This window comes from Poecile atricapillus, chromosome 6 (assembly GCF_030490865.1).
Source record: "Poecile atricapillus isolate bPoeAtr1 chromosome 6, bPoeAtr1.hap1, whole genome shotgun sequence".
NCBI lineage: Eukaryota > Metazoa > Chordata > Aves > Passeriformes > Paridae > Poecile > Poecile atricapillus.
Window position 1 is genome coordinate 29293484 of NC_081254.1, and position 26600 is coordinate 29320083.

The 26600-nt window shown below is 39.3% G+C and overlaps 1 protein-coding gene and 1 long non-coding RNA gene across 12 annotated transcripts in view; both read right to left on the bottom strand.

Moving 5' to 3' along the window:
- Positions 1-1135: 1135 nt before the first annotated feature.
- Positions 1136-3026, bottom strand: LOC131580362 (uncharacterized). Its single transcript, XR_009277852.1, has 3 exons — positions 2686-3026; positions 2310-2507; positions 1136-2007 (listed from the first exon to the last, which is right to left on the bottom strand). It is a non-coding gene; the product is annotated as an uncharacterized LOC131580362 (long non-coding RNA).
- A 5165-nt stretch (positions 3027-8191) lies between these two features.
- Positions 8192-26600, bottom strand: part of GPAM (glycerol-3-phosphate acyltransferase, mitochondrial) — a 30517-nt gene continuing 12108 nt past the window's right edge. For 10 of the 11 annotated variants that reach the window (XM_058841067.1, XM_058841064.1, XM_058841070.1 and 7 more), the window contains 15 exons: positions 25900-25996; positions 24779-24915; positions 23388-23487; positions 22448-22660; positions 21960-22073; positions 19943-20028; positions 18876-18991; positions 18110-18180; positions 16714-16978; positions 16067-16209; positions 14661-14738; positions 13747-13887; positions 12827-13016; positions 12662-12720; positions 8192-11472 (listed from right to left, as the gene is read on the bottom strand). In XM_058841067.1, coding sequence (XP_058697050.1) covers positions 11356-11472; positions 12662-12720; positions 12827-13016; positions 13747-13887; positions 14661-14738; positions 16067-16209; positions 16714-16978; positions 18110-18180; positions 18876-18991; positions 19943-20028; positions 21960-22073; positions 22448-22660; positions 23388-23487; positions 24779-24915; positions 25900-25996 — 1927 coding nt within the window. In that variant the 3' untranslated portion in view covers positions 8192-11355. The remainder of the gene's footprint in view (positions 11473-12661; positions 12721-12826; positions 13017-13746; positions 13888-14660; positions 14739-16066; positions 16210-16713; positions 16979-18109; positions 18181-18875; positions 18992-19942; positions 20029-21959; positions 22074-22447; positions 22661-23387; positions 23488-24778; positions 24916-25899; positions 25997-26600) is intronic. The other variant, XM_058841061.1, reaches the window with a different exon arrangement.

Consider the following 26600-nt stretch of genomic DNA (forward strand, 5'->3'; position numbering starts at 1 on the left):
AGGAGAGGAGAGGAGAGGAGAGGAGAGGAGAGGAGAGGAGAGGAGAGGAGAGGAGAGGAGAGGAGAGGAGAGGAGAGGAGAGGAGAGGAGAGGAGAGGAGAGGAGAGGAGAGGAGAGGAGAGGAGAGGAGAGGAGAGGAGAGGAGAGGAGAGGAGAGGAGAGGAGAGGAGAGGAGAGGAGAGGAGAGGAGAGGAGAGGAGAGGAGAGGAGAGGAGAGGAGAGGAGAGGAGAGGAGAAAAGTGAGGAGGTCTTCACATAGTCCTTCATGCCCCAGCACTAGTTTTTTGCAAGAGTGGAAAGATATAGTCCAGTTGCCTCATTTTCCCTCCTACCCAGAAGTTTCAAGTGGGTGTTAGGTTCTTATTCACTGAACTGGTGTCATTTAATGGTGTCTCAAATTGTTAAGCAGTTTCTGAATCCACAGTTCTGATGGATGAGGCAATTCTGTCTTTACGTAATTCAGAGGAGCCACATGAGACTTAATTAATATTTATAAAGCAGTCAGGATGCTCAGTTGAAAAGGGTGATGATATAAAAGCTCTATAAAAACACTCACAATTTTTCAAATTCTCTGATGTTGCAGGTCAAATTAAAGACTCGTTTTTCCCCTTCATTTTCCAGCAGCAATTGTGTCCCCTATGGGTTGTGTGGAAACAGTCAATGCCCAGAAGCCAGTAACACAGGGAATTTAAAAAGAGTGCATAACCTATTTATACTTGTAAAGGATGGCAGGGCACAAACAGCAAAACCAATGAAATGTTGTTTCCTGTGAATCCATGTTCTGTCTCCCCTAACCACAACCTCCTCAGACATCTTCCCACAGCCCTCTGACGTCTGCCACAGGCACAGGGTGGTTCAGGCAGGATCCAAGGGCACCAAGGGGCTGGGCAGCGTGGGCAGCTCAGCCACTGACGGCTGCATCCGGAGAGGGCGACCGAGCTGAACTGCATTGTGATGGCAGTGAGAACATCTGCAATCACCATGGCCTGTGCAAGGTGGTTGAAAATTGTCTGGAAAAGAAGACAGACATCGCAGCTGGCTGAAGAACCTCATTTCTCAAAATTGCCAAGCACAGCCACGAGCAGATCAGACCAGACTGAGGCTCTTCAGGCCTCTCAATGATGTCAGGCTTCTCTCTCTGCCTCACTTGCAAACAGCTCTTGGTGCTGGCAGAGAAATAAATCACTGTTTAACTGAGGCTGGAGCAGGGTGGAAACAGTCCCATCCTGCTGCAGGGCACTACCAAAGAGGTGCAGTGGGCATCACAGTGACAACAGCAAAGGCACCGGACTGGAAGGGATGTGTTACAGCTGGCAAACACAAGCACCAGTCAGAGAAACATCACAGCCCACAGGGAAACATGTGTTTATTTTTCAGGTCGCATCTACCATGCAGAGAAAAATTATAGAGAAAATTATAGAGTGTGTTGTGTGTGTGTTTGCATCTCCACTCAGCTGTGCTGAAAAAGGGAAATCATCAAGCCCATGGATTTGCCTAATGTGGGATGATTTAATAGCATGTGGCACAATTCAGCAAGTAACCTGAGGCTCTCTGCCCCCAGCCTGTGCTGACATCCTCCAGCCCCTCAGGAATGGCTTTCCAAGGCTTCTCAGGGCTCTTAGGGATGGGGCTGCCTGTCCTCACAGCCACCTGCTGTTGCTTGATCCAAGTGCTGCTCCCACCCCTTGTGAGGAGATGAGGGGTGGCATGAGCTGCTTCCAAGACAGAAAGGTGGAAGTTGGTTTGTTTCTTCACATGCAATGCCTACAGCTGCTTCCTGCAGGCATTCAAATGATCTTGTCCCTGCTCTGTACCAAGTCAAGGGATCACTGGACCAAGCTCCCAAACCACAGTGCCTTGGCAGCACATTGTGATTGAAGTGTGGGACACATGTGGGCCCATCTTGCCTTCACTTTCCACCCCTGGTGCCAGCTCCAGCATGCTTCTGGTCCAGAAACATGCTGATAGTGATCAGTGGTGCTTTGCAGACTTGGGACTTTGATGTGCCTGAAAAATAATCCATGAGAAAAAGATGGAGGGGGTGAAGGCACAGAATTTCATTCAGCTGTGCTCCCAGCGAAACCTCAAGCCTAGGAACAGGGGACACAGCACTGGGGAGGAACTAAGGAGGGAGAGGGAAGGGGAAAGAGCAGTATTTGTTGGGATCAACAGTCTTGTCACAAGAGTGACATCTCCTGAGATGCACCAGGACACTGGGACAAAGATGCTCAGCAGGGCCCCAGCCACCTCCCTGTCCAGCCCCACACCCTCACGGGCTGTGCAGCAGTGAGCAGCACTGTCCCCCCTACCTGAAGGATTTCTTAAACTCAGTGGACTCCTCAGGTTTTATTGAGGGCAGGTTCAAATCTACTTTGCACTAGAGGGGCCATCAAAAGGTCTTCTTAAGTAGAAACCCTCTGTGTGCTGATGAATTAGCATGCTCACTGCTGTTTTAATGACTTCTTTCTGGGATGCTTGAGATCAAGGTTATCTTCACAAGGAAAAGCCTGCAGAATACTTTAAAATTAAATTAGTGCTTGTAATGCTTTGCAGAATATTTATGAAGATGATGTGTTACTGTGACAACACCTTGTACCCATACTCAGACAAAGTCTTGGATTTGCCCTGCAGTGTCAGAGGGGGGATAAGCTGAGCTGGCAGCCCTGCCTGTCCCTTCCCACCTACCTTGCAGAAGATCCAGTTCTCTGCCTCCCACAGCTGCAAGGGGTGTTTGTTTACACAGTGCAAAGGGAGGGGGTCTAATACAGATCTTCAACCCAGAACTCTGGCCTTGCATTTGGGATACTTCCAAACTTGAGCCATGCCCAGGTGTGGTCTTGGAGTGATGGTTTCAGTCTTTAAAATGCCTGTCTGCTCCAGAGGGTGCAGGAAGATGAGTGAAGAGCTTCTCTCCTAACACACATTTTCACTTGAAGACAAGTAAACTCCACATGGTCTTTCAAGGTGGTGTTTGTGTCAGGTGTCAAACACAGCCTGACTCCTGCAACCATAAACATCAATCACAGTAACAGGTAACACCAACTCCAGATGAAGTGCTTCCTATGTCTAGCAAATACTGCAGCTGGCTGCCAAGGAAATTTTGTTTTTGCTTCTAAGGGACAGTCTGGGTACTGAGGTTTAGGAATGGTGGTGCCTGGTCTCTCAGAGGGAACTGCAGCTGTAGATGAAACTCCACCACCATCTGCTGGACACACTGGGGATGGAGCTGGGCTCATCTGTGTTTTGCTATGAGCAAAATGACAATACTTCTTTCTCTAAAGAAAAAAAATTCAAAATGCAAAGTCCCTAATCCCGTTTTACAGCCATCAGGAATTTTTTCTACCCATAGACATAAGCGGCAACTACGTATCTCCTTTGCAAAGTCTGGTTTTATTTAATTTTATGGTAGCTGTGGTAGATCTGAGACACAATTTGTAGTACAGCCTGAATGTTAAAGCAAACAGTGGGGAAAGGTGTTTTCTTAGGCAATTTGAAGAGAACTCCCTTACGCTGTTTACACAGCAGTGAGCATCCAGACTCTGGGCTAACCCCCTGTGTGGGAACGTGTTGGGAGAAAGAAATCAGTGTACCAGGGAGGACAGAGGATATTTCTGTAGCCACACAGCAGCAACAGGGAGAACTGAAGAGACTGTATTGAAGAAGAAATTCACCCTGAGCTAGTTGGACCAGGAGTCTCATCACTGTGAGCCAGTTACCTCCAGGAGGTCCTGCATACCCAAAATTTCCTGCACAAACCCACCTTGCAGCTTAGCTGAACCTGCAGCCCAGCACGACACGCCAGGCTACTGCAGCAGCAACATCTCAGGCCTGCTGCATCATTTAGATGTGATTCTTTACTAGATGAAGAATTGAGGCTTTAATAAAAGATAAGGGAGCTTTGGACTGCTGTGCTCAGACTAATCTTTTAATGGTTCACAGTGATAGAAAAGCTGCTCTGATTTCTTATCTAGCATTTTCCTTTGAATTATTAATAACCAATTTGTACTTTATTTACTTAGTTCAGAAAATTAACTACATGTGACACTGATTGCAACATTTTTCATTTTTACTGCCTTTTGCATGGACAAAGAGGTAACTTCATATAAACCGATTAAAAGACAAAAACACCCACACCCAACCTCCAGCCCTGGTTTGCTCTCCCAGCTCTTGGGAGTATATCCAGCAACACCAGCTTCTAATATTTCTATGCTTCTTTGCTTCAGACTTCAGTAAGCTACAACTTGGGTTAATGATTACAGCTGGTAAAGGGATGGAATTCTCCTAAATCTGAAACAGTTTTCCTACACTCTTGGACAAGAAACATTTTGGGGTAAAAGGGACAGAATCTGCAGGTTTGAGGGAAGAATGCAGGAGTTTTAAAGCCCAGTACCAGAATTAATTCACATTATATCTAACTACTAAAAAAATTTAAACACAAAACATGTTTAAACTTCCTCATCTCCTAGAAAAGGGAACATTCATTTTATTATATTCAATGATTTCTTTTGGGGGATTAAAAACATTTTTTCAAGGAAAAACTAAGGAAACTGGAGGCTATAAATGGCCAGCCAGCCAGCGAGACAAAGGGAGAGATTTGCAGGAAAAGGTTCTGAATTATGATAATTCAGTTTAATGAAGGGGAAATATAAACACAGAAAAAGGCTTTTACTGCCTTCCGACAGGTAGTAGTTTAATTAGCCTTCTCCATCCTGCAGAGACAGGAGGAAGACTGATTTAAAAAGAACTGAACACCATGGTTAAAATTAGGCTTCAGCTAAATTAAAAAAAAAAAAGCTACATTAACACTGCCATAAGGTGAGCCCCTGAAACTTTCCACAGATACACAAAATTAACTGGGAACAAAACCTCAGCCCTTCCTCAGCCTCATCTGAAGAGGGACACCAAACCAAAGGTGTGACACTGGTTTTACATACAGGCCACATGAGCAGTTAACAAACCATCCCTGGTACCAATTACACAGCAGCCCTCACACTGCACAGAGCTCTCTGGAAGAGGCTGCTTAAGTACTTTTGGGGGGATTCTGGAAACTCTTCCAAAGAAAATGCATTAAGAGTGCCACTGTCAATTCTGTGGCATTTATAAATGTCATTTTCTTTGTGTAGTAACAATCACTAGAGCCTGAACTCCTGAGATAATGCAATAGTCAGGCCAGCAGTAAGCCCAAAGCTCAAGAAATATCACTTGGCTTTCAGTATTTCCAAAGCAGTGCCAGAGTTAAACTGTAAACTGTTAACAGATTACAGGGTTAATTTGTAATTTATTATTGTTATCTGCCAGACACACTCTGGAAAATGAAAATGCCAGGGGCAGGATTCCTCACCCCTTTTCCAGTCACCAGGGATTTTACTAGTGGCAGAGGTAGGAGACTCCTACACCTCTCTTTATGAAAAGGCTCACACAACACAGAAAGATAATGTGATGTCTGATTTCTTCCCCAGTCCTTTCCTGCTCCCTGCTGGCACTCCAGCTGTTTTTTGACCAGCAGAAACCCTAAGAAAACATTTTTACAGAACAACGTTAATAACACCCTCGTATATTTTACTCCTCAATGATTTCAGGGGCAAGTATAATTCATACTACAGCTGCTCCTGGTCTCAAACATAAAGAATCAACCAGACCACCAGCCAAAGCAGCTAGCCCAAGTTGTTTCTGTACAAGCCCATTTGTCCTTTGCCCAGGAAAGATACCCAGACCAAGAAGGCAGCTTCACCTGTCTTTTCTGCTCACCACCACACAGCAAGCTCCAACCAACAGGGACAGGGCCCAAGTGTTTCCCAGGAAAAGGAAACATCAGCCCTCCTCGGCCATCTGTGTCAGCACTTCTCTTTGCTCACAGTAAAAGACTTTTACATTATCTATCCTGGTTCTTTTCAGTGCAACTGAAGACTAAATTCACTACTTTTATCCCATCTGGGTACTCCCATATCCAGGGCATAATCCAGATTCTTCTCTTCTCCATACAGGGGGCTGAGGGGAAGACTTTTTACTCCCCTTCCATCTTGCCTGCAGCATCCTTCAAACAGAACTCCTCAAACAGAACCTGGTATCCCAGCTGAGACCTTAGAGACTTGAGACTGCAAAGTTTTGCCCTGTTTGTCATTCATGTGCAGGAGTAAGGCTATCATTACATGACATCTGCTCCTTCCATGGCAGCAGGACCCTTCTAAGTCACATTCTGCTCGTGGTCTGACAGTAAATTGGCATTTTCTCCAAAGAATTGCTGCACAGCTGGTTTATTTCCTGTGCCTGTACATCAGTTGTTTTTCTCTCAGATGTAATGCACTTTACTTCCCTGGTTGGAATGGCTTTCTGCATTTTACCTTCAGATCTTTCCAAAATGTATCACTACCCCAGGATCATGATGTCCTCCACTGGACTACCTGGCTCTCCCAGCTGTTACCTACAAATTTAAAGAGCAAATTCTCTTCCATTCCCAAGGTTTCTAATGAAGATACGGAACAGACAAGACTCAGAACAGAGCTAAAGTCATGTCTACTCCTAATAGTAACCTTCAACTCCAAAATTCTTTCATTCTGGCTGTGACTTGTGTTTCAAGGAGAGGAAAAGATCTACTTCATACCTGTACACATGCAGTTCCTCAAATTATTTCCTAATGAAAATGAAAACAGCATCAGAAGTGATGTGACTAAGGCCATGCATGGGTTCAGTGAATCTTTGAACTTAATTTACATCATCTGATCTCCATACCTGGGTTTCCTCACTCTCAGGGACTGTCGCTCTGGAAAACATTTGAAACCAAGACATTGTAAATACTATGAGCTTAACAACCACCAATATTACTGTGCTGGAGAAGAACCTTTTCATGCAAATTATTCACAGCAATTATGCTATGTGTCTTTTACTGAAATTTTTCCCTGCATGCACACAGATTTGTATAACTAATAGTTACTCAGCAATTAATTAAATAGCTTTTGTTCCTCTAACTGCCAATGCCTTATGACAAATGAAAGCTGAAAATCTTTTGGGAGTTTATGGTCTCTCAGGCCTGAACTCTGGCACAACACACAGTGATGAACATTTCCTACATGTTTCTTCAGAAAAGACAGAAAGTCCCTAATTCTAAAGATAGCACCAACTATGATAATACCTTTTGGATAATTACATTAACAGCTTGGCCAACTTACAGGAGAATAAATGACAATAATTCTCACCCAGAACTGCAAAACACAAGGAACATCTATAAATAAAGAGTGAAAAGAAAATGTTTCAAGCAGCAACTCGGATCAATGTGGATCTTACCTTGAAAACACAGGACTACTGAAAACACGATGTACCATAAGAGAACAAAGCAGAGAGCTCAAAGCAATGATCCTTCTAAATAAGCCTGACAAGCTTTTATTATAGAAAAACTGAATTAAGCAAAAACTAGAGATAAGTGTTTATCTGACATTTGGGATTTCAAAAGACTTAGAAATAGGAAGACACTTACAGAAATAACATATAAGGTCATTACCAACAAGAATTGGGTTTAATTCAAGCTACTGACAATAATTGAATTCTAAGTTTCCTGCTTCAGCCTAGAGTTGTCAATTAATTGAGCCTTGCTTGCATGTGAACATTGCTAGAGGCCTCTCAGAGAACCAGCTGATTATAACTTTTTTTTTCCTGAAGAGTAAAGCAGCAACCCTCCTTCTCAATTTAGGTAATGATCATCTATGCAGGTTTTATTATGTTAAAGCCCCATTACAATTAATTCACATTTTCCAGATGCTGTCACAATTGCTGACAGGTGTTTATTACACTCCAGCTAAGCTTGAAATCACCATAAGAAGGGAAGTCTGAAGCATCAGAGCCGTCCCAGGCTCCTGAATGACACATAAACACCCCCATAAGGACAGAGGAACTGCAAAAGAACTCCATGTACAAGAACCTTGTGGGGATGGGGGAACAGAGAGGAAAAATGGCGCCTCTACTTGCAACAAAACAGTGGCTCAAGAGTTGGGATGTCACCTCAACCTGCTTTTTAAGTGTCTCTGCTCCAGCTCATACACTGGTAGAGATACATCTACAATCAGAGATTTTAATGGTTTAATTTCAGAAACTACCTGCAGTGGGACAAAGTTATTGAATGAATTATCTCAGTGAGTTGTTTAAAAAAATCCACAACAACAACAAAAAAATCAAAATAACACTAGAAGAGCTTGTTAAATGTCGTATTAGCAAACAGTTTAATTTATTAAAATGACTCCAGAACACCTCTGTGCCTCTACAACAGACAGGCATTACACATAACAGGTAAAACAGTAACATTCTCCAGTCAGCAGTCCCTGGCTCATCAGCACAGAAACACAAAAACAACAGTATCTTACATCACCTCCCAGCTCAACCTTCTTCCACCCGGTGCTTGGGGCACTTCTCTGAGGAGCAGGCAGGCAGCTGAACACAAGTGTGTGTGTGTGTGTGCTCCCTGATCAGAGGTGGTGAGTGCAGCCCCGCGCTGCCCAGGCTCCAGCAGGGAACACGTGGATTGCTGCAGCCGCACGGGGAGTGCAAGTCTACATTTCCATCACTCTAAAAACAGGACATCTACAGCATCTGTGTGGAGTTAACTTTCTCATAGTGTGAAAAACACTGGCCCAAAAAGATTTGCACACCTGAGTATTATGCTCATAAGAATTACGAGACTCATGTAAGTCTTTATAAAGTCTTAAAATACAGTTGTGGGAATTCAGGGCCAGTCCTTTGTCTTTTACTGGTTAACTTTACTGAAATCAACTCGACCTGGAATTCTAACAGCAAAGCAAACATGAGAAGTTAACAAAATCAGAAGACACTGAAGGTGTAAATACAGTGCAAGTGTTGGTTTTAGTCTTTTTGACTGTTACAGCCTGATAATTTTACATTCTGTGCTTTAATTTCAGGGAAAAGCAGAGATGTTGTGTGTCAGAACGTACACACTAGCATATATACACATATACATACACACTTGCTGCAGAATGCAAGGGCTTCCAGTGGCATATGATTCATAGTACCAATCTATCACATGCAGGTTTGGTTTTTTTTGTACAAAACCAAAACAGTTTTAGAGGTGCCTCTCCCCCTGCATATATAAGTATCCATTAATGTGTATTCACATGCATTATTACCCACTCATTGATTTATGTTAACCAGATTTATTTTTTAAATTTTTTTTTAATGTAAGCCATAAATTATTTCAGTTGCAACACCTAGCCAGAACACTCAAGGGACCGCAGTACTCCTGGGTTTTATGGTAACTAATACCTCCGTTGGCAAAACATTCTTAATAAAATGACTCAAGTTTTGTTTGCTTCATATTGCTTCATTTTTTAATTTTTTTTTTTTATATACAATCTTTGCTGTTAGTACACTTCAGATTTGCTGAAGTGCAGTAAACTATGAGAGCTCGTTATTCAGAAGCACCTAGACTTTTGATATTAAATGGAAGCCATCAGCAACAAACATTGTATGGAGAATTCATCAGGTGAATGAACAGTGCACATCAGTGAGTATGAGATGAAACTGTTTTCTAAACAGCTGGTAGCCTTCACAAAACAAATTATGTGTGATGTAGTCAGTCCTGCTGAGACAGCAGAAGGACATAAGAACACAGGTGACTCAAGGGTCAGTGTTTATCCATATTAATGTAGCTTTGGTTCAGAAATTCTTTAAGTGTTGTAGAGCACCTGGTTTAGTGACAAAACACATGCATTTCACAGTGCTAACAGTATAATGCTAATAAACTATAAACTGCAGCTTTCAAATATTAATAGCATTTAATAAAAAAATTTACAGAAATATTCTTGTTGACAAATGTGCAGTACAAATGCAAGCTCCTTGGCCACAAACTCTTAATTGTGTGCATCAGTTTTGTGCTGGCATAACAGTGCAAGTGCTGGGATTCAAGTATGCTTTTCCATGTTTGTGTTAAGCAACAGAGATTACATGATGAAGTCTGGGGGATTTTCTACTCACAAGGCCAGGATGTGAGAATCAAGCAAAGCAGTGCAGCAAAGGAAATGTTTAATTTCCCTCATCTAGAAGGCATAAAGGAGGAAAACCACATCTCACAAGCAAACCAGCTTCATGTACCAGAAAGTTATTGCTTCAGCTAAATCAGCTGTACTAAAATACAGGACTAGAGGTTGCAATCTAATCTGCCCTCACATGAAGAGAAGATGAAATCTACGGTGCAAGTCCTCCATGAAAAAGGATCAAATTGCAACACCAGAGTCCTGTTTCATAGGACAGATTTTATTCATCATTCAGTTTGCCTATGAATTAATTTTTTTGTAAGTCAGATTACAGTCAAAAGTACATTGTTTATTTTTCCTTGTTTCTAGAGGTATTACTTCATGCCAATTTAGGTCTGCTCAACAACAGAATATAATATGAACACTTGTTTCCAAAGAACTGACAAAATTATTGCAGAAATTTTTAGGGCCAAAATTAAAACTTATTTCACCAAATCAAGTCTTTACACCACTTTAAAAAAATCTGACATCCTATTAATTAAAATAACAAAACAAAACCAAAAGCCTCCCCACAAACTTATTAGGATTTTTTTCAATTAAATAATAATCTAAGATTTTACAAGATATTCACATTCAGGCAACTGTCTCCTAACTCATCTGGCTGAATGACAGATGCCATAATAAAAACACTACTCCCACATTCTTCCTGACAGCAGTGATTAGTGCAATTTACCACTGCACTACAGTTTTAATAGTGCAAGGTGTGCCTGCTGACATTTCTCACAATCATCTGCTACATGATCGTTATTCTCAGATGCCTGTACCTGTAATTTTCATTAGAATTTTGGCATTTATGTTAACACATATGAAAAACTATGGCTTTATCCATGAAGTATATAGCCTACCTAAGCAAAATTTTTAAACCATTTATTTAAAACAATAAAACTGAATTGGAAGGAAAGTTACTTGTTTAAGCCATAAGCTGCGTTGCCACTAAACTCAAGATCTCAGGGTTAGCTACAGAACACCAATATGTGTACTTGTGCATCTGTTACAGTCTTTAAAAGTTCACTTAAAATGTAACACTGATAAAACTTTTTTCATGTCTAATTCTAATAATTTATCTTATTTTTTGCAACATGTTTAATTACTTGTATCGAAAGTGTCATCTGAGTATCGCTGTATTACAACAGGACTGGGACTGTAAGAAACCCATAAATGCACACGTAAGAAGGCACTTGTCTTCCAGTAGTTCAAGTCAGAGAAGGCCTTACCCAGACAGTGGCACCTTACACTTTGAAGGATTAGCAAATGTCCCCCAGGCTTTGCCACAGTCTCAAAATCTGTCCTTGTGTCCCTGGACAAAGGTGCTGTGTGTGGTCTATAACACCATGAAGCTCATGACAAATTCCAGTAGCTTCTGCCTGTTGCGCTGAGGTAGGAACGTAGTGCCAAGTTCCAAAATGATGTCTTTCTTTTGCTGAGTCTGCTTGAAAACCTGAAGCACAGCATGAACACGTAAGTATCACCATATTAAAGGAATCTCCTTTTTTCTGAGATTAAAATGTTATGGTCTACACTAAATTCTCCCTCATTTACAAGACTTTTTCTTTTCATTTCTTGAAGGCTTACATGGCAATGCCTTCAGGTGTTATTAGAATTCACTCAATAGTGAAGCCCTTCAGGGGTTATGGAAAAAAAGAAATTGAGAAATAAGTACAGTGCACGATAAATAACCAAATCTTAATAGTGAAGGACAAAACAAGAAAAGGCACCAATTGAAAATGGAAGCACTTTAAAAACAAGAATGCTGACGCTATGCTATAATAGATGCTCAGTAAACATTATCTAGCTCCACTTTTCATTATAGTTTATCCTGGTGTTGGAAAATGATTGATTCAATGTGATTTCCTCACATCTATTCAGAGTCTACAGGAAGATACCTCTACTACAACAGGCCAACTATTGTTGGATTATTCAGTATATCAGAATTTAAAGGCAAAGACTTCAAAATTCATACCCAGCAACATTTTGCCTAAATGTCAATACTTTCAAAATTATAATGCTGTATTCATTATTATAATGTCAGATAAGTCTGGCATTCAGGAAGCCATGCCAGTTTGATGAAAGAAAAACACTTGCAAAATCCAGATGGGTGATTTATAATTTAAAATACTAGTGGTAAAGTACAAAACTGAATGATTATCTCAATGAACATTTGTACCCTTGTGATGAACACTGAAGGTGTATAAGGATGGTTCTTCCAGAGCATCAGTCAACTCTAAGCAAAAATTCAGTAACTAAAGCTTTTTTAAAGATTTAAGTAGACTTCAAAATTAAATTTAGCTGTTACTGAGCACAGAACATGCTCTCAGCCTTTCAATATTGTTCAATAGGGACACGGAGTAGAACAGAGGAACTTCATTTGCTGTGAATAAAAATGTCTAGTCACCCAGCCATCCAGACAGGCCTTCCCAGGGGCAACAAGTGCCCTGTTCTGCAGCTTGTGCTCTCTGTAACAGCCCTCAGCCTCAGGGAAACCTAAATGCTCCAAACCCACAATACACTTCCACAGATACATTCACTGATTTTAAACTGACACTGAACAGATTCCTTGAAATGTCCAAATTGTGCTCATTACTGAAACAAAACTTAACAGTCACCAGCTCTGAGCACCAAGCACTTACTCCAATTTCCTTGAAGACTTTGACTGCATTTTTCACGTGACTGTAGGTAGCACTCTCAGCTGCAAGAGAGAAAACCCAGAGATAAACTGAAGGTCAATTTGGGCTACCCTTGTGGTAGAAAGAAGAGAATGAATCAAACCCAGTTCCATAGCCAGTTTAACATACCATACACAGCAACATTCCTCTCCGTCCTGCTTATTAAGTGCCTGTGTAGCTTTTGAATATATTCAGACTCTAAAACAGGACCACTAAAATTGTGCACAAAGATGACAGCAGAGCTGTACGCCTCCAGTAATGGTCCCAGTAATCTCTGCAGGAAAGTGATGTACTGCTGGTGCTCTTGAGACTGGCTCACCTAAGAGAAGGCAACAAAAGGTTCAGTAACAGAGACCAGTGGAAACCAGAAACTACCTGCAAGGCATAATACGGCAAAACAGCAACCAAAATAAAAACAAAAGCACAAAAACTTGTACAAAAACAAGTGTGGGGGGCCAGCACAATATGGGAGCATAGCAAAAAAAGAGGTTTATCAGGAGGGAAAAAACAGGCACTGAACATCACAGACCAATGCTATTTTTTCCTCCTCCAGGGTATTACTATTTTCCCAAGATACAATTAAAGACATCATGCTGTTCTGCAGCCAACAGAAGGGCTGCCCTCCATTCACATAGACAGACAGAAGTTTTCAAGTGTTAACAAGATATTCTAAGGAGTGTTTGTGTCAGTTCTGAGAAAACTAGTAATATATCTAAAATCAACATAAGCAATCTATTAAGTGAAATATAGGCTGAATATAAATACCAGCTGGATGTGCCCCTTTTAGACTGCATGTAAAGAATAAAACCAAGATACTTGAGTCTTTACCAGTTTTCAGGACTCTAACCATCACTCTGTCATTATTGTTTCTTCAGCTGTTTTCCTCGTGCAAAGGAGACAAATGGACTATACAAAAATACTAACATTGCAAACCAACAATCACAAGCCCTCCAAACCAAAAAAAATTATCAGTACCTGTCCTAAATAAGCAAAGTAACTTCTATCTCTCACAAGAGGGTTCAACATTAGTAGCCTAAAGTAAATACTACCTTCAGGTAGCAATCTCTCTGCTCCTCTCCAAAATCACTGTCTTCATCTTCCTCGTCACTTCTCCAAGATAATGGCTCAGGCAGTTTTTTATTCCACTGCTGTTCTGTAAGACTGGGGCTAACATCCTCTTGATCATCCTGCTTAAATTTCAAAAACAAGGTGGGAAATAGGTAAACCTCCAAATCTAGGCAAGCAATAGGTTTATTTTTTAATCTCATCTGACTGAATCAATGCATTTATTAACGAGTATTTAATGGAAGCAGGTGAGACTCAATTATACGCAGCATTGAGAAAGGGAGAGAGAAGAGACATTTGGTGAAAAAGACTGGGTTTTTTCCTTGCTTCCTTCTGAGTGCCAAGATTTGTTTACTGTGCACAAAAAGAAGTTTATGAAGCAAATATATGCTGAATCAGCTGCCTCTACTCCTAAGGGTTTTTTTGCATTGTGCACCTCTGGCAAACTGCCCCACACAGTGACTGTCCTAAAGCCCTGAAACTGCAAGCTGAGGAATTTTACAGTAATTCTGAGATCAATGCAAAGGAATTAAAGAATGACAAAAGGTCTGGACTCCTGACTCCGGTCAAGTAGAAAGTAAAAATCATGTAGCTATGCTACATTTGAAAGGGCTCCAATAATAAAATAAATCCCAAGTTCCAAGACAGCACAAAAGCAGATGTCTTCCTTAGTAGCCTTACTGGTAAAATGAAATTACACACAGAGTCATGAAGCTTCAAAGGCTGGCTGTACCCAACTGTCTGATGCTTATGAACAGAGGAATGAAGCAGCCTCAGTCCTGGGCAAGTTGTTACGAGCTTTCAGTAACAACATATACTCAGAACAAGTCTCACAACTAAGGAGCACAAACCATCTATAGCACAGTACACTATGCCCACAGCATCTCTGCCACTTTACCTCAGCCACCAGGAGAATGCCATACTGGATCAGCCTTTCCACAGACTCATGGCAAACTTGATAGATCACCTGGCAAGGCTGCACAACATAAAAGGAATGCAGTGAAAAAGTCACATCCATTACACCCATTACAGCAACATCATTCCCTGTTCAGCATGAATGTTTTAAATACAGCAGTATCATTTCTTTTATGTAAGCTGTTAAACTTTTATCAGCATAATCCCATTGAACCACTCTTGTGTTTATCCTGGCAGACATTAAAAAAAATTATAGTGAAATAGGGTATTTAAAACATGTCCAATATTTTTTCTGAAATGCGTTACTACTGGTAGAAAGCCACATTAAATATTCTCCCTTTTTAATAGCCTCTAACCAAATTTTTGTTTGTTAACAATTCTGGAATAAAATCATCATAAAATTAAAATTATTGAAACTCATAACAGTGATCTATATGAAATTTAAAGGAAATAACACTTTCAAGAAAATCTCTTACTTGCTTTAAAACTGAATAAAAAACCTCAACCTCTTTCACATTATTCATAATCATTTATGAAATATTTTCTTAGTTAAAAAAATAATAATAAATTAATTCTGAAAGCAGAAGGATAGTATTACTACAGAACTTCAGTATATGAGCTAACATTACTACCCAGACAAAAAAACTAAATTTGGCTTATGCTTCTGTAAAAATGAACAAGTCAAATGTGAGTACAAATGCAAGACCTAATTCAAGAATCTCTAGAATTTGAAGTAACTTCTACACATAAGAAAAAAGAACATCTAGCACTGAAAATTGAAAGTATGTAGTGTCTGAAAAGTGAGATATCATCAGCTCTCATCAGCATTTCGTAACAAAAACTGAAGTCAGACCATGTTTAAAATTGCCACTAAGTACTAGGTGTGGCACAACTTGAGTATTGCACTCCTATGCAAATAAGAGTAATATCTTTAGAATATGGAGCCTTAATTCCCAACATAATTTCAATCACCTGTGCAAACTCATAGGAACTGGGTACCCACAAAAAATTTTGCTTCTTTAGGTAAAAAAATAAATAAATAGTTTGGGCAGAATGCAAGTACAGTTGTGATGATCTCATGACAGGAATTACACAAAATATGTTAGAGAAGCTGCTCTCTCAGCTTCCCACAACTTGAGGTGGGCTTTTTAATGCTGCTTTTCTCAGGAAAGGCCTAAAGCACAGCAGAAATGTCCCCAGCCCAGCATCAACCAGTTCATCACTTGCAGGAGCAGCAGGTGGCACTCAGTGTGTGACAGCCACTGACACCCACCACCAGCACACTGCACTGACAGTGAACAGATCAGAGCTGTGACACTTGTAGAAACATCCTGTAATTTTAAAGTAACAAGCAGAAGAAAAAACTGGACAATTAATGCAATTACTTACCAAAGATACAGTGAATTCATTAGAAAGCAAGTAGCACAAGCTGGCAGCTTTTCGGACCAGGTGCTCTTGACTGATTAAACTGGGAGATGCACCACTGGTACCATTTCTGTACCTCCTGCTCTGAATGGCGTGGAGACTGCAGGCTGGAGCAGAAACAAACACAGGCAAAGTTTAATTTTCCAAAGAGCTTTATGGCAAGGGAAACATCATACTTCTGTCCACCTCTGGGGCTAAAAGCAAATACTACATTAGTACTACATACTAAATACTACACTTGCCATGCAAGAATAAAGACAGACTTAACCACTATTTTGTATCCAGTAATGTCAAATCAAAAAATTTCATTAAAATACTGCTCACCAAAGCACAGGTTTGCCATGTTGGCTCAGAACTCTGATAGTGCCTTACCTACGGCAGTGACCAATACACAAATACTTCCAAGAAAGATAAAGGATGAGGGGGAAAAAATAATAGAAATGATCCTCAAACAAAATAAAAGTTTGCTTTAAAACTTTTTTTTGGGTAAACATGGGTTGAAACAGGAAGCGAAAAAATATATTAAAGAGAAACTGATGGGGATTTTTGTGCACATGCTTTGACTTCAAGGGTTACAAGAAAGTCTTTCCTTGATAAACCCCAAAACATACCAATAACAGCCTCTTTAATGAATACATGAAGTATTCCATTGCTGTAGAAGTTGAGTTCAAAGACAGCAGGTATTGTAATGCTGGGAGTGACGAAGAACTCATTGTTTCTGCTTGTGTTTGTGATATTTACACAGTTCCCCAACAAGTGGATGGCATGCATGACAACATCATCTGAGTTCCCTGAAAATCCCAAGTCAAAGTCACGGGCTAGGACCTCCTCCTTCATGGAGAAAAAGTCTTCTACCAGTCTGGAAAGATCGGTTCCCTAGAAATAAACATGGAATGACACAGTTGAACCATTCTTCTGCACAGGAGTCTATCAGTAAACCACATAAGCTGATATATATCAAACACAATACACTAACTGCCAATAATCCAAAGCACAACAGTTGTTACCAGAAAAACTGATTTTCACTAAGGTTTTGATGCAGTAGTTCCAGATGTTTTGAATTACATGCAATTATATTTTAGAGCCATGTAACTATTTGGGAATGCAAGGTTTTTCTTTGCTTCTTGGTTTATTTCACAGCCTGCAGAGACCTAAATACCTCAAGATCCCTCAAGACCATGTCAGAGGTATCATATTTCCATTACCTCTACTATAAAGTGAATGATCAATTAGCTGGGAATATTGCACTTAACAGGACTGAACAATTGGTTTGGAACACGAGGAAAAGCCTTTCCTCAGGAACCTCCTTTTCTTGTTTTCTATCAAAATGGAGCCAGATTACATTGTAAAATGCTTCTTTGATTCCACTATTTTAGGAAATTGTAAAGACTGGACTGATGAGAATGGTGACACTTCCTCCACAAGCAAGATTACACAACTGACCAATATTTTTCTGTTTGTTCTCAATTTACGTGCAATAAAAGCTTTAGATTGAAAGGAATTTTAGAAAAAATACAAAACAAACTTGGAGGAGGAAAAAAAAAATTCTTCAAACTCTCATGCACAAGAGTTCAGGTAAACATTAGTATCATTCTGCCATTGTGATATAGTATTTTAGTACTGAGAAACAGTAAAATCAATTTGAAAATTAATGGAACAGTCTCTAGAGTATTCATAGAGTAATAGTGAATGTGTTTTGAGAGCTAAAAAACAACCCTAATACAATAAATGAAACCTATGTGATATTTAAAAAAGAATAACATTTTTGAATGACAAAGATCTATTTCCACATAAGCATTTATCATCCCATTAATGACTTGTGTTCAAGCATCCACTGCTAACTAAAATATCAGCACTTGAGATTATCTGAAATCCACTTTAATTTAAATGTATCTTTTTTTTATCAGTATCATGCAATAGTAAAATACATACTTCTTTTTTTTTTTTTTTAATAAGTTAGCAAGGCCAAAGCAATGTTTAGCTATTTAAGCAGTACAGAAGCCTTACCTGCCTGTGTCTGTACAGCAACAAACAGGCAACAATGTGGGTAGACATCACAGCACAGGACTTGTCAGCAGCTAGAGATGAACAAGATAAACTTGTTAAGCACCTGAGACATTCAGAACACCATTACAAATGAAAGAATACCCACTATTGAAAAAATATTGAAGTAATCCAAGTAATTTGGACCAAAAAGGCTGAATAAAGCTTAAATATTTACTAAGATAAGTACTGTTTTCTGTGTATCTCTGGTACCACAAACCACAGATCTACTGACTGAAGCAAACAGCACATAACATATAAAACCTGGCAACACTGGTCCATGCAGCTACATGAGTTCATGTATGATCTTAAATAATGCCATTAAGACACCCAATAGCTCCTTACATGAAGAGACAACCATGAGTGTATCAATGTGACAATCATCACTTCAAAGTACAGAAAGTTTAGTGTACCAGTTCAACAAACAGAACAAAAATCTTCTACTTGATCAGAAAAAGAGTTTATTAAACTTTGAAGAGGAAGGAGGGAGCCAAAGGATGGAGAATTGTCAAGATTATGTAAGAAATGAAATGATCATCTGAATGGAGACAACTGGAAGTGTGACATTAGCACACAGAAAATTCATGCTGCCATCACAACCAAACAACCTGCTCCAGTGGAAGGTGTCCCTGCCCATGGCAGGGGGGTTGGGAAATGAGATGGTTTTTAAGGTCCCTTCCTATCCACACCACTCTATGATTCTGTGATAGTGATACTCTTCAACACTTACTGAACATAATGTGCTCAGCCAAGTTGGCTATCAGCTCTCTTCTGAAGGGTTCACTGGTAATATCCCTGGAGTTGGGTAGTGAGGCCTCTGTACCTTCATCCACAGTATCATTAGGTCTGAATACAGAATAAAAATTAACATGATGACATTTAGATTCTGATCAAAATGTAAAATAATATAAACTGATTTATTTTTTTTATATATATACTAACTGAACCACAGCACAAAATACCATTACAGTCTGGCAAGGGCAGAAAACACAATCAGCAAAATGCTCTGCCAACTTTTCCTGATTATTTCTTTGCACTGCACAACAATCCATGATAAGACTACCAAAAGAAAAAATGCAAGATTTTGCTATGACTACTCATGACTGCTGTAACATCAATTGCTCTTTTTCCTTCAATGAATATGGACAAAAGTAGAAAAAGCAAATTTGCCTAAAACACAGAGCCCAGTCTCTCTACAAACTAGAAATGGCCTTTTTATGTGGACTTACAACTTTCTAAAGGTACAGGACTGACTTTGTCCCCACCAGCACCACACAGGTTTGCATAACTCCTGAAAAAATCAACTAAAATGTGTATCTATGAAACAAGTGCAGAACTAATCCTTGAGCAGTTTTGCAGTTCTGATAATCTCCTCCTTGAAAACAAGTGAGTGAGTACTCACTCACAGGCCCTATTTGCTTTGGAATCATTCCAAAAACCTTGTGAAATGTTTGTGAGGTTTAAAAACAAATCCTTTTTTTCCCTAAGCATGTAATTTTTCCTCCTAAATTATTCCATAAAATGTATAAACAAACCAACAGAGGTTACTAAAATAAAAAAAAAAGGAAAAAAGTCTACTTGAATTGATTTGAATAGAGCTCATCAGGGAGAATGTAACTCTTATAATAAATTGCACAGTTATAATTGCCTAAGTTTTGCATTTTTCTCTGAACAATTAGATTATCCATGGGGAGTTCAAGCACTGCTTAGAATCTAATGCAGAACACTAAAAAGATAAACAAATAACCAAATCCCAACCTGCCCTCCCTTTCAACAACACCCCAAAAAAATCTCTACCTTGATGGAAGTATAGCTGGTAGCAAAGCTTGTTCCAAAGAAAGAGGCGCAGGCACAGGTTTTTGGCTTTGGCTGTTTACATACTCCTGTTAAAAAAAGACTCACTATTTTTTGTAATTTTTCCACCTTATTCTTGCATTCAGCTGATACACTATTACAGGAAAAAGGCAATTATTCAAAAATGCAACTGATAGGCACACTGAAAAAGTGGTAATAAGGTCAGATATCAAAAGTTTTCAACAGGTTATTCACTTTTGACTTTATTTTATGCAAAAAAGCTGACTTCCCACAGCAAGGACTCTGTATTTCATAAAAAAAACTTGCAATGAAAACAACACATAACCTCTGTCAGCAACCTGCTGTGAACAACTCCTTTGAGATGAGTTCCACGATTAAATTAATGAGAACTGCCTCATTAACATGAGTGAGAGCAAAGCCTAGCACCCATTCAGAACCAGCATGGAGACTGTAATTATTGCTTACTCCAGCCTTCCTCAAATGCCAGGATAGAGAACTTCTCCAACAGGAAACACTAGTGTACAAAACTCCAGTTGGAAGAAACAAATTAAAGCCCCCAGGAAGCAGGCAGGGTACTGCATGCTTGGAATTCCTGAATCCCAAATTTCTCAAAAGCCAAACTCCTTTCCTTATAGGTTAAAATTTACCCTATTCTGTTTTCAGGACACTGTGTTCCCTCAGCTTCTGCAAAGAATGGGAAACTCAAGAGCCACTTAACCTGCTGGTCAGGAAAACAGTTCCCTCCCAGGAAAGCTGCTTAAAAGACTTCCACAGCCTCTTTCGCACTCTCTTCTGCTTCCAAGCCTGTGCTCATAGAACTGCAAATGCCAAAAATTAACCCTCAAAGTTCATCAGCTTTAAAAAACCTGCAGTAACACAACTACAGTTACACTTATGCAAATCTGAGCGAAGGCACACTTTAATGATTTATGTCATTTATCACCATTCTGGAGCACAACAAGGAACACAGGTACAAATGAGACCTGACAGAGGCTGCTGGGAAGGTACAGAGTGATTAGCATTTCACTAGATTAAGAGGGCAGATAACCCTCTTTTCCTTACACACTGATCCAACAACAGTTGTTAACTCCCTACCAAGAATAGCCCAAGCCTTCTCCTTTGGAAGTGAATTAGTATCTTTCCCTACTACACTAATTATAATGCAGTGCAGCTGGTCACAGTTTTTCATTTCATGCTGTGGTAACTGAACCCTCCAAAGCTCTCCAACTCTACTGCTTTTTCTGAGAGAAGTAGGGCAGAAAGAAGAACACCTAATTAATTTGAATAATGTTCTACTAAATTGTTGTTCAGTGTTTAATCTTATTAAAGTCACACTAAAAATAAGGTATATTGTGGCAGAATACAGATTAGTGAAACATAGATTAGTACCAGCAGATTCTGAATTTAGAGGAAAGGCAGATACTGCCACAGTACCCCATTCTCTGAGAAACTATACAACAGTATATAATGTTTTGTACTGTAGGTAACAGTTGTGAACTAATAATGAATGATGACTTTCAAAGAATATACAGATTTCTATAATGTATTACCCATGACACTTTTATAGCTACTAATTTGCTTAGCAATTTTAAAAATCCAGTGAGATAAATGCCCTTCCTCAATCACTGTAGATTTCATTAAATTAAAATTGAAAACAGTATTCAGCTTCTTTCAACTCCAAATGTCTCTACAATGTAAAGAATTACTAGACAGTATAAGAATAATTTTAAAGATTGCTTGTTAAACAAAGAACCCCCCCAGTAAGAATACTTAGACCGTTTCAAAAATAATGTATCGACTCTGAAACTATTTCAGCTTAATGCAAATGTGTCCAAAGACACACACTCTTCAAAAACAAGGATACTTTTGTCCTGCCAGAATGGACTGCAGCAGATAATGCTAGTGATAACTCACAAAGAAAATTGAAATAAATGTGTGCCACTATTGAAACACCAAAAATGGCAAACCTTCAAAAACACCTTCAAGGCACCAAACTTACTTTTAAGGAAAATGGTTGTGCAAAATCTACTCTGACACACCCATAATTCTTCCGCAGCATTCTGAAGACTCCTCTAGCTATACTCCATAGACTTTCATTCTTCTTAGGCTTGCCCTAGAAAACAAAGGTGGTTGTTTTGCTTTTCTTCTACTTTGCAATTAAAAGGTTATGTTTAAAATTAAAATGCATGGAACAGCAGACATAGCAAGGCCAAAGCTTTTGACACACCTTGTAACTTCAAGTAAATCAAGAGAACTATTTTTCTCCAGAGATATCCCCTTGAACATATTACTTGTCATGTCATGAATTTGCATTTAGAAGTGTGTCACCTGTACCTGAGCACTCCCGGTCAGAGGCATTTTGCAATTCATGGCTCAACCCTGAGTGCATGGCACAGAGGACCAGCACAACCTTTAACTATGGAACACGTTTTTCTGCACATAAGCAGAAAATCCCCTAGGCAAAACAAGTTGTTTGATTGCTCTTACCAGCTGTTCACTGTTATAGTGACCTTCAATTATGCGATCATAGGAGATTCCCACAGGTATAATTAGGACATCGGGAGTAGCATTGGAGAAGAGAGCATCCACCACCACAGACAGAAGACCTGCTCTAGCTCCAGATGTCTTTCCACTTCGAGAACGTGTGCCTTCTAAGAATATTTCTAGAAACTGCTGCTGTCTCAACAATTCTTCTATGTGCTGAATACAAAAAGATTGGAAAAAAGAAAAAATAACTATCTAATTATATTGGCATAGATATCTGTAATAACATACAATTATATTTCAAATATATTGTTGGCAACCACTGCCTTTTAAAAGCATTGGAAGATCACAACTTGGCATGAGTACTTGTGGAAAAAAACCCCAGTAATTAATTAATGCCTGACACAAGCCCAGACCTATATGCAACTGCATTTGCATGAATATACAAGCAGTATAATGACATTTGTTCAAAAAGTATCTCCAACAATGGTTGATGCAGTTGATTCCCATTCATCTTTCCTTCTGGAACCCCAGCACATCCCATCTTCCAAGATGCAAATACAGCTACTACACTGAATGGCACAAAGGATTACATCAACCCATCATGAACAGAGATTTCCATTGTGTTAAGTGAATCAGTGTAGAGATGCCTCACAACAAAAGACATCAGTGAAACAAGTACAAGTTAACTCAGAGAGCATTAATTCCACATTCCTTAATAAGGATTATGGAAGGTGGATATCTGCTCATCCTCAAAGGGGCTGAGCATGCAATTTTCTTTATTCTATAAACTCAAACCTTCATACAAAAACGAATCCCCTTTTTGCAGCATGAAACTTAAGACAAATTCAAAGCAATAAATACATCCCCAGAATGATGGAACTCTCCCACTTGCCACCCAAGTGAAACACTACCTACAGAAAGGAAGACAAGAAATACAAACCACGTAGAGCAAAGCTCTGTAGAGGAAATCCTTACGACCGTCAGGGTTCTGATCCAACTTCCGACGGATGAAAAATCCTCCCAGCTTACGGATCAATGTGCTGCACACCAAAGAAGGATTATACTCATTGATTTCAGCTTGCAGGAAACTACTACACCTCCAACAAATAATTCCTTGCACACAACAGGGATGCAAGTAACTGAAACTCTGAAAGACTGTAACTGTAAACTGTACTACACTACTTGCACATGATGGGACTACACAAATACTTCTCTATTTCCCTTACAAACAGGCTTCTTTACACAGTCTTGTTCCATTTCACTGCCTTGACAAGCCACTGACCAGGAGATTCTTGCTCACTGAGATGCTGGTGACCCATATAAGAGTTAACCTAAGGTGGCCCCAGTCCGTGCTGTGCACGCCTGTGATGTGCTGCACACTCTCCTCAGCTGCAGAATCAGCTCAGCCAGCTGATTTTAACAGAGCAATCTGCAGGCAGCTCCCACTTGACACCATCTACATCTTCCTGGATTCATCTCATAGTGTAGAGCAAGAAGTTCTCACGAGGACATCCCTTCTGCTTGATAGAAGCAATGATGAATAGGGCTGTTTTCTTGCAAGAAAATCCTTTACTGGCTCAAAAGAGCAAGCAGGAGTACCCCTTTCTGCAGACAGGGTGCTATGTGTGGATCGTGGGCCTGCTGAATGCTGCCAAAATCAGGGTGCCCAGTGCCCAAGATGATGTTAGATTATCTATGCTAAACTTTCTTTATTCTGCTGGCCCCAAGAACTAGGATTTTAATTTATAATTTATATGAATGCCTTTTTCACTGGGATTATTACAGACCAGCACCTACTGGTATAACATACCCTCAAAGTCAAGGTATTCCCTTTCTTTCCTCATCATTTGCTGTAACATCCAGTGGATTTTTAGATATCAAAAATGCCCAAATTCTGTCTCAATGGCAAAATATTGCCTAAAACCTCAGGTTCTTCAGCCACCAGAAATATAATTTAAACACAGACTCAAGTGGAATACCTTTCCACAAAATATTATTCACCCACTACTGTTGCTGCTCATTAGCCAGCTCATTAAACTGCATGAAGAGCTGTCCATTCACAACTCTTTCTCCCACATCATCTTTATCCTTAGTCACCTAACCACTCTGAGACTTTGAGAAAAGGAATATCCTTTCTCCTTACCCTCCTAAGGCTGCAACAGGGCTTCTCACCAGGATGTTGCGATGCTCTATCTCTGAACATGTCATAGGAAACAAAGAAGTTCTACATGATGACCCAATAACAGTCAGATAATTTTACACTTGAACATTTTGTGCAATAGGTCAGATCTCACCATCTCAGACTTTTTTCAAATAAGAAGAGGTTATTACCTGAAGATGGGGATGTTGAGATTGTTCCCTGCAGCTATGTAGGGTGCTTTGATGTTATGGCAGAAAAGAATGAATGTAAGAAGCAGGTAATCAATATGGGATTTGTGAACAGGCAAAAAAATAAGAGGCAAATTCATCTATGGTGGGGAGAGAAGGAAAAAAGAAACAAGTCAGCTGGTAAGAAACATGGAATATGACTCCTTTTCTTTAATCAACTGTTGAGATTGCTAGCATCATATCTGAACTGATGGTGTTTTCCAGTTACCATAATTGAATTTGCTTACTCCTGGTCTTCCTTCAGCTGGGACGATGAGAACATTTTAGTCAACTTGTCTCTAGTCTTAGTTTTCAATTGTATCCATTACATTTACAATGATTAACACTCCCAGTTTCTTCAGACTTACAGCGTCGAAACACTAATCAAACAATTAAAGGGATGTGGAAAAATCCTCACTATCCTCACTATCACCAAAGTACTAGTACTTCTATTAGATATTAGCAAGGATTTATGAATAGTGGGTTTCCCAAACACAGTATTCAAAAAAACCCAGCAAAGAACAGGAACTTCTTTGTTTCATTTATCTAATCAATATTTCTAGGGTAAATCCTGCAAGAAGAGTTAATTCATTTAAGTGTAAAGAAAATGGTAGTATTTAGGAGTTTGTTTGACTAATTTCAATAAATATAGAAAAAATGGAAACAGATAGCTAGTAAGAAATAGGAAAAGTGTTTTCTTAAGTTTTCATTCCAAATCAAAGTAGAAGTGAAAAATCCTGACTAGATCTACTAATTTACTGCTGTCTGCCTCGGCTCAAAAAAACAGAAATTATGTTGGATGCAACATTTCTGAGATAATCATTCAACCTGATAGTTAAAATTTGATCCTGAATCAAAGGATCAGAGTTCACATAGTATTTTAGGTTACACAACTCTAGGAGTATATATTTAATTAAGAACACTCTTTTGTAGTGTTCTTACTATGTTTCAGACACAAAACAGTTCTACCTACAATTGCACTTCATACAGACTTAGCAGAACTCTCACAAAAAGAAAAGTGCTGCAAACATCATTAGAAACTACTTCAGAAATCTACCTTACTGGATTTTCCCACCCTCCCTTACCTCTGTTGCTGCTTTGACCATTTCTATTTGACCTCTGTGGATCTGGATATTCCAGAAGAAGCTGTTGAACAACTTCAGTAACACCCAGCCAGTCAACCTAAGGGAAAACAAACACAACTCAAAAAGCTTCATTTATTTCTGCCTCTGTTCTATATTGCTTCTGTATGACTAAAGGCAAAGCCATTTAATCTGATCATTTATATCCAAAAAAAATTACTATAAAATCTAACTGCTAAACAAGGTTTTGCCTATGGTTAGTAGCCACATTTCAGCTTCCTGCAGTTATGACACAAATCTTGTATCAACCTCAGTAAAGGCTGTGAACTAGGAACATGACAGAGACAAAATCATCCTTAGTAGTAAATGCAGACACCACAGGAGAGGATTTTATCTAAAATAAGACTCTCCCTGAGATATTTATATCTACAAATTATAATATTAAATAGACTAATGGAAAAATTTTCTTTCAGTCTATGATGCTGCAGATAGTTGTTCTTGCCCATATGAGCCTGAAACAAAAAATGATGACAATATTGGTCAAAGCATTAACACCAAAACTAAATTTAAATTTAATTTAAACTTTTCTCCCAAAACTAAAGTTTAAATTAAAAAATTAAATCTTATCATAAGATATACTCCTTGGAAAGGCAGAGGATTTCTGCTGCATCTGAAAATGAAGAATAACTACTATTTTATTGGCT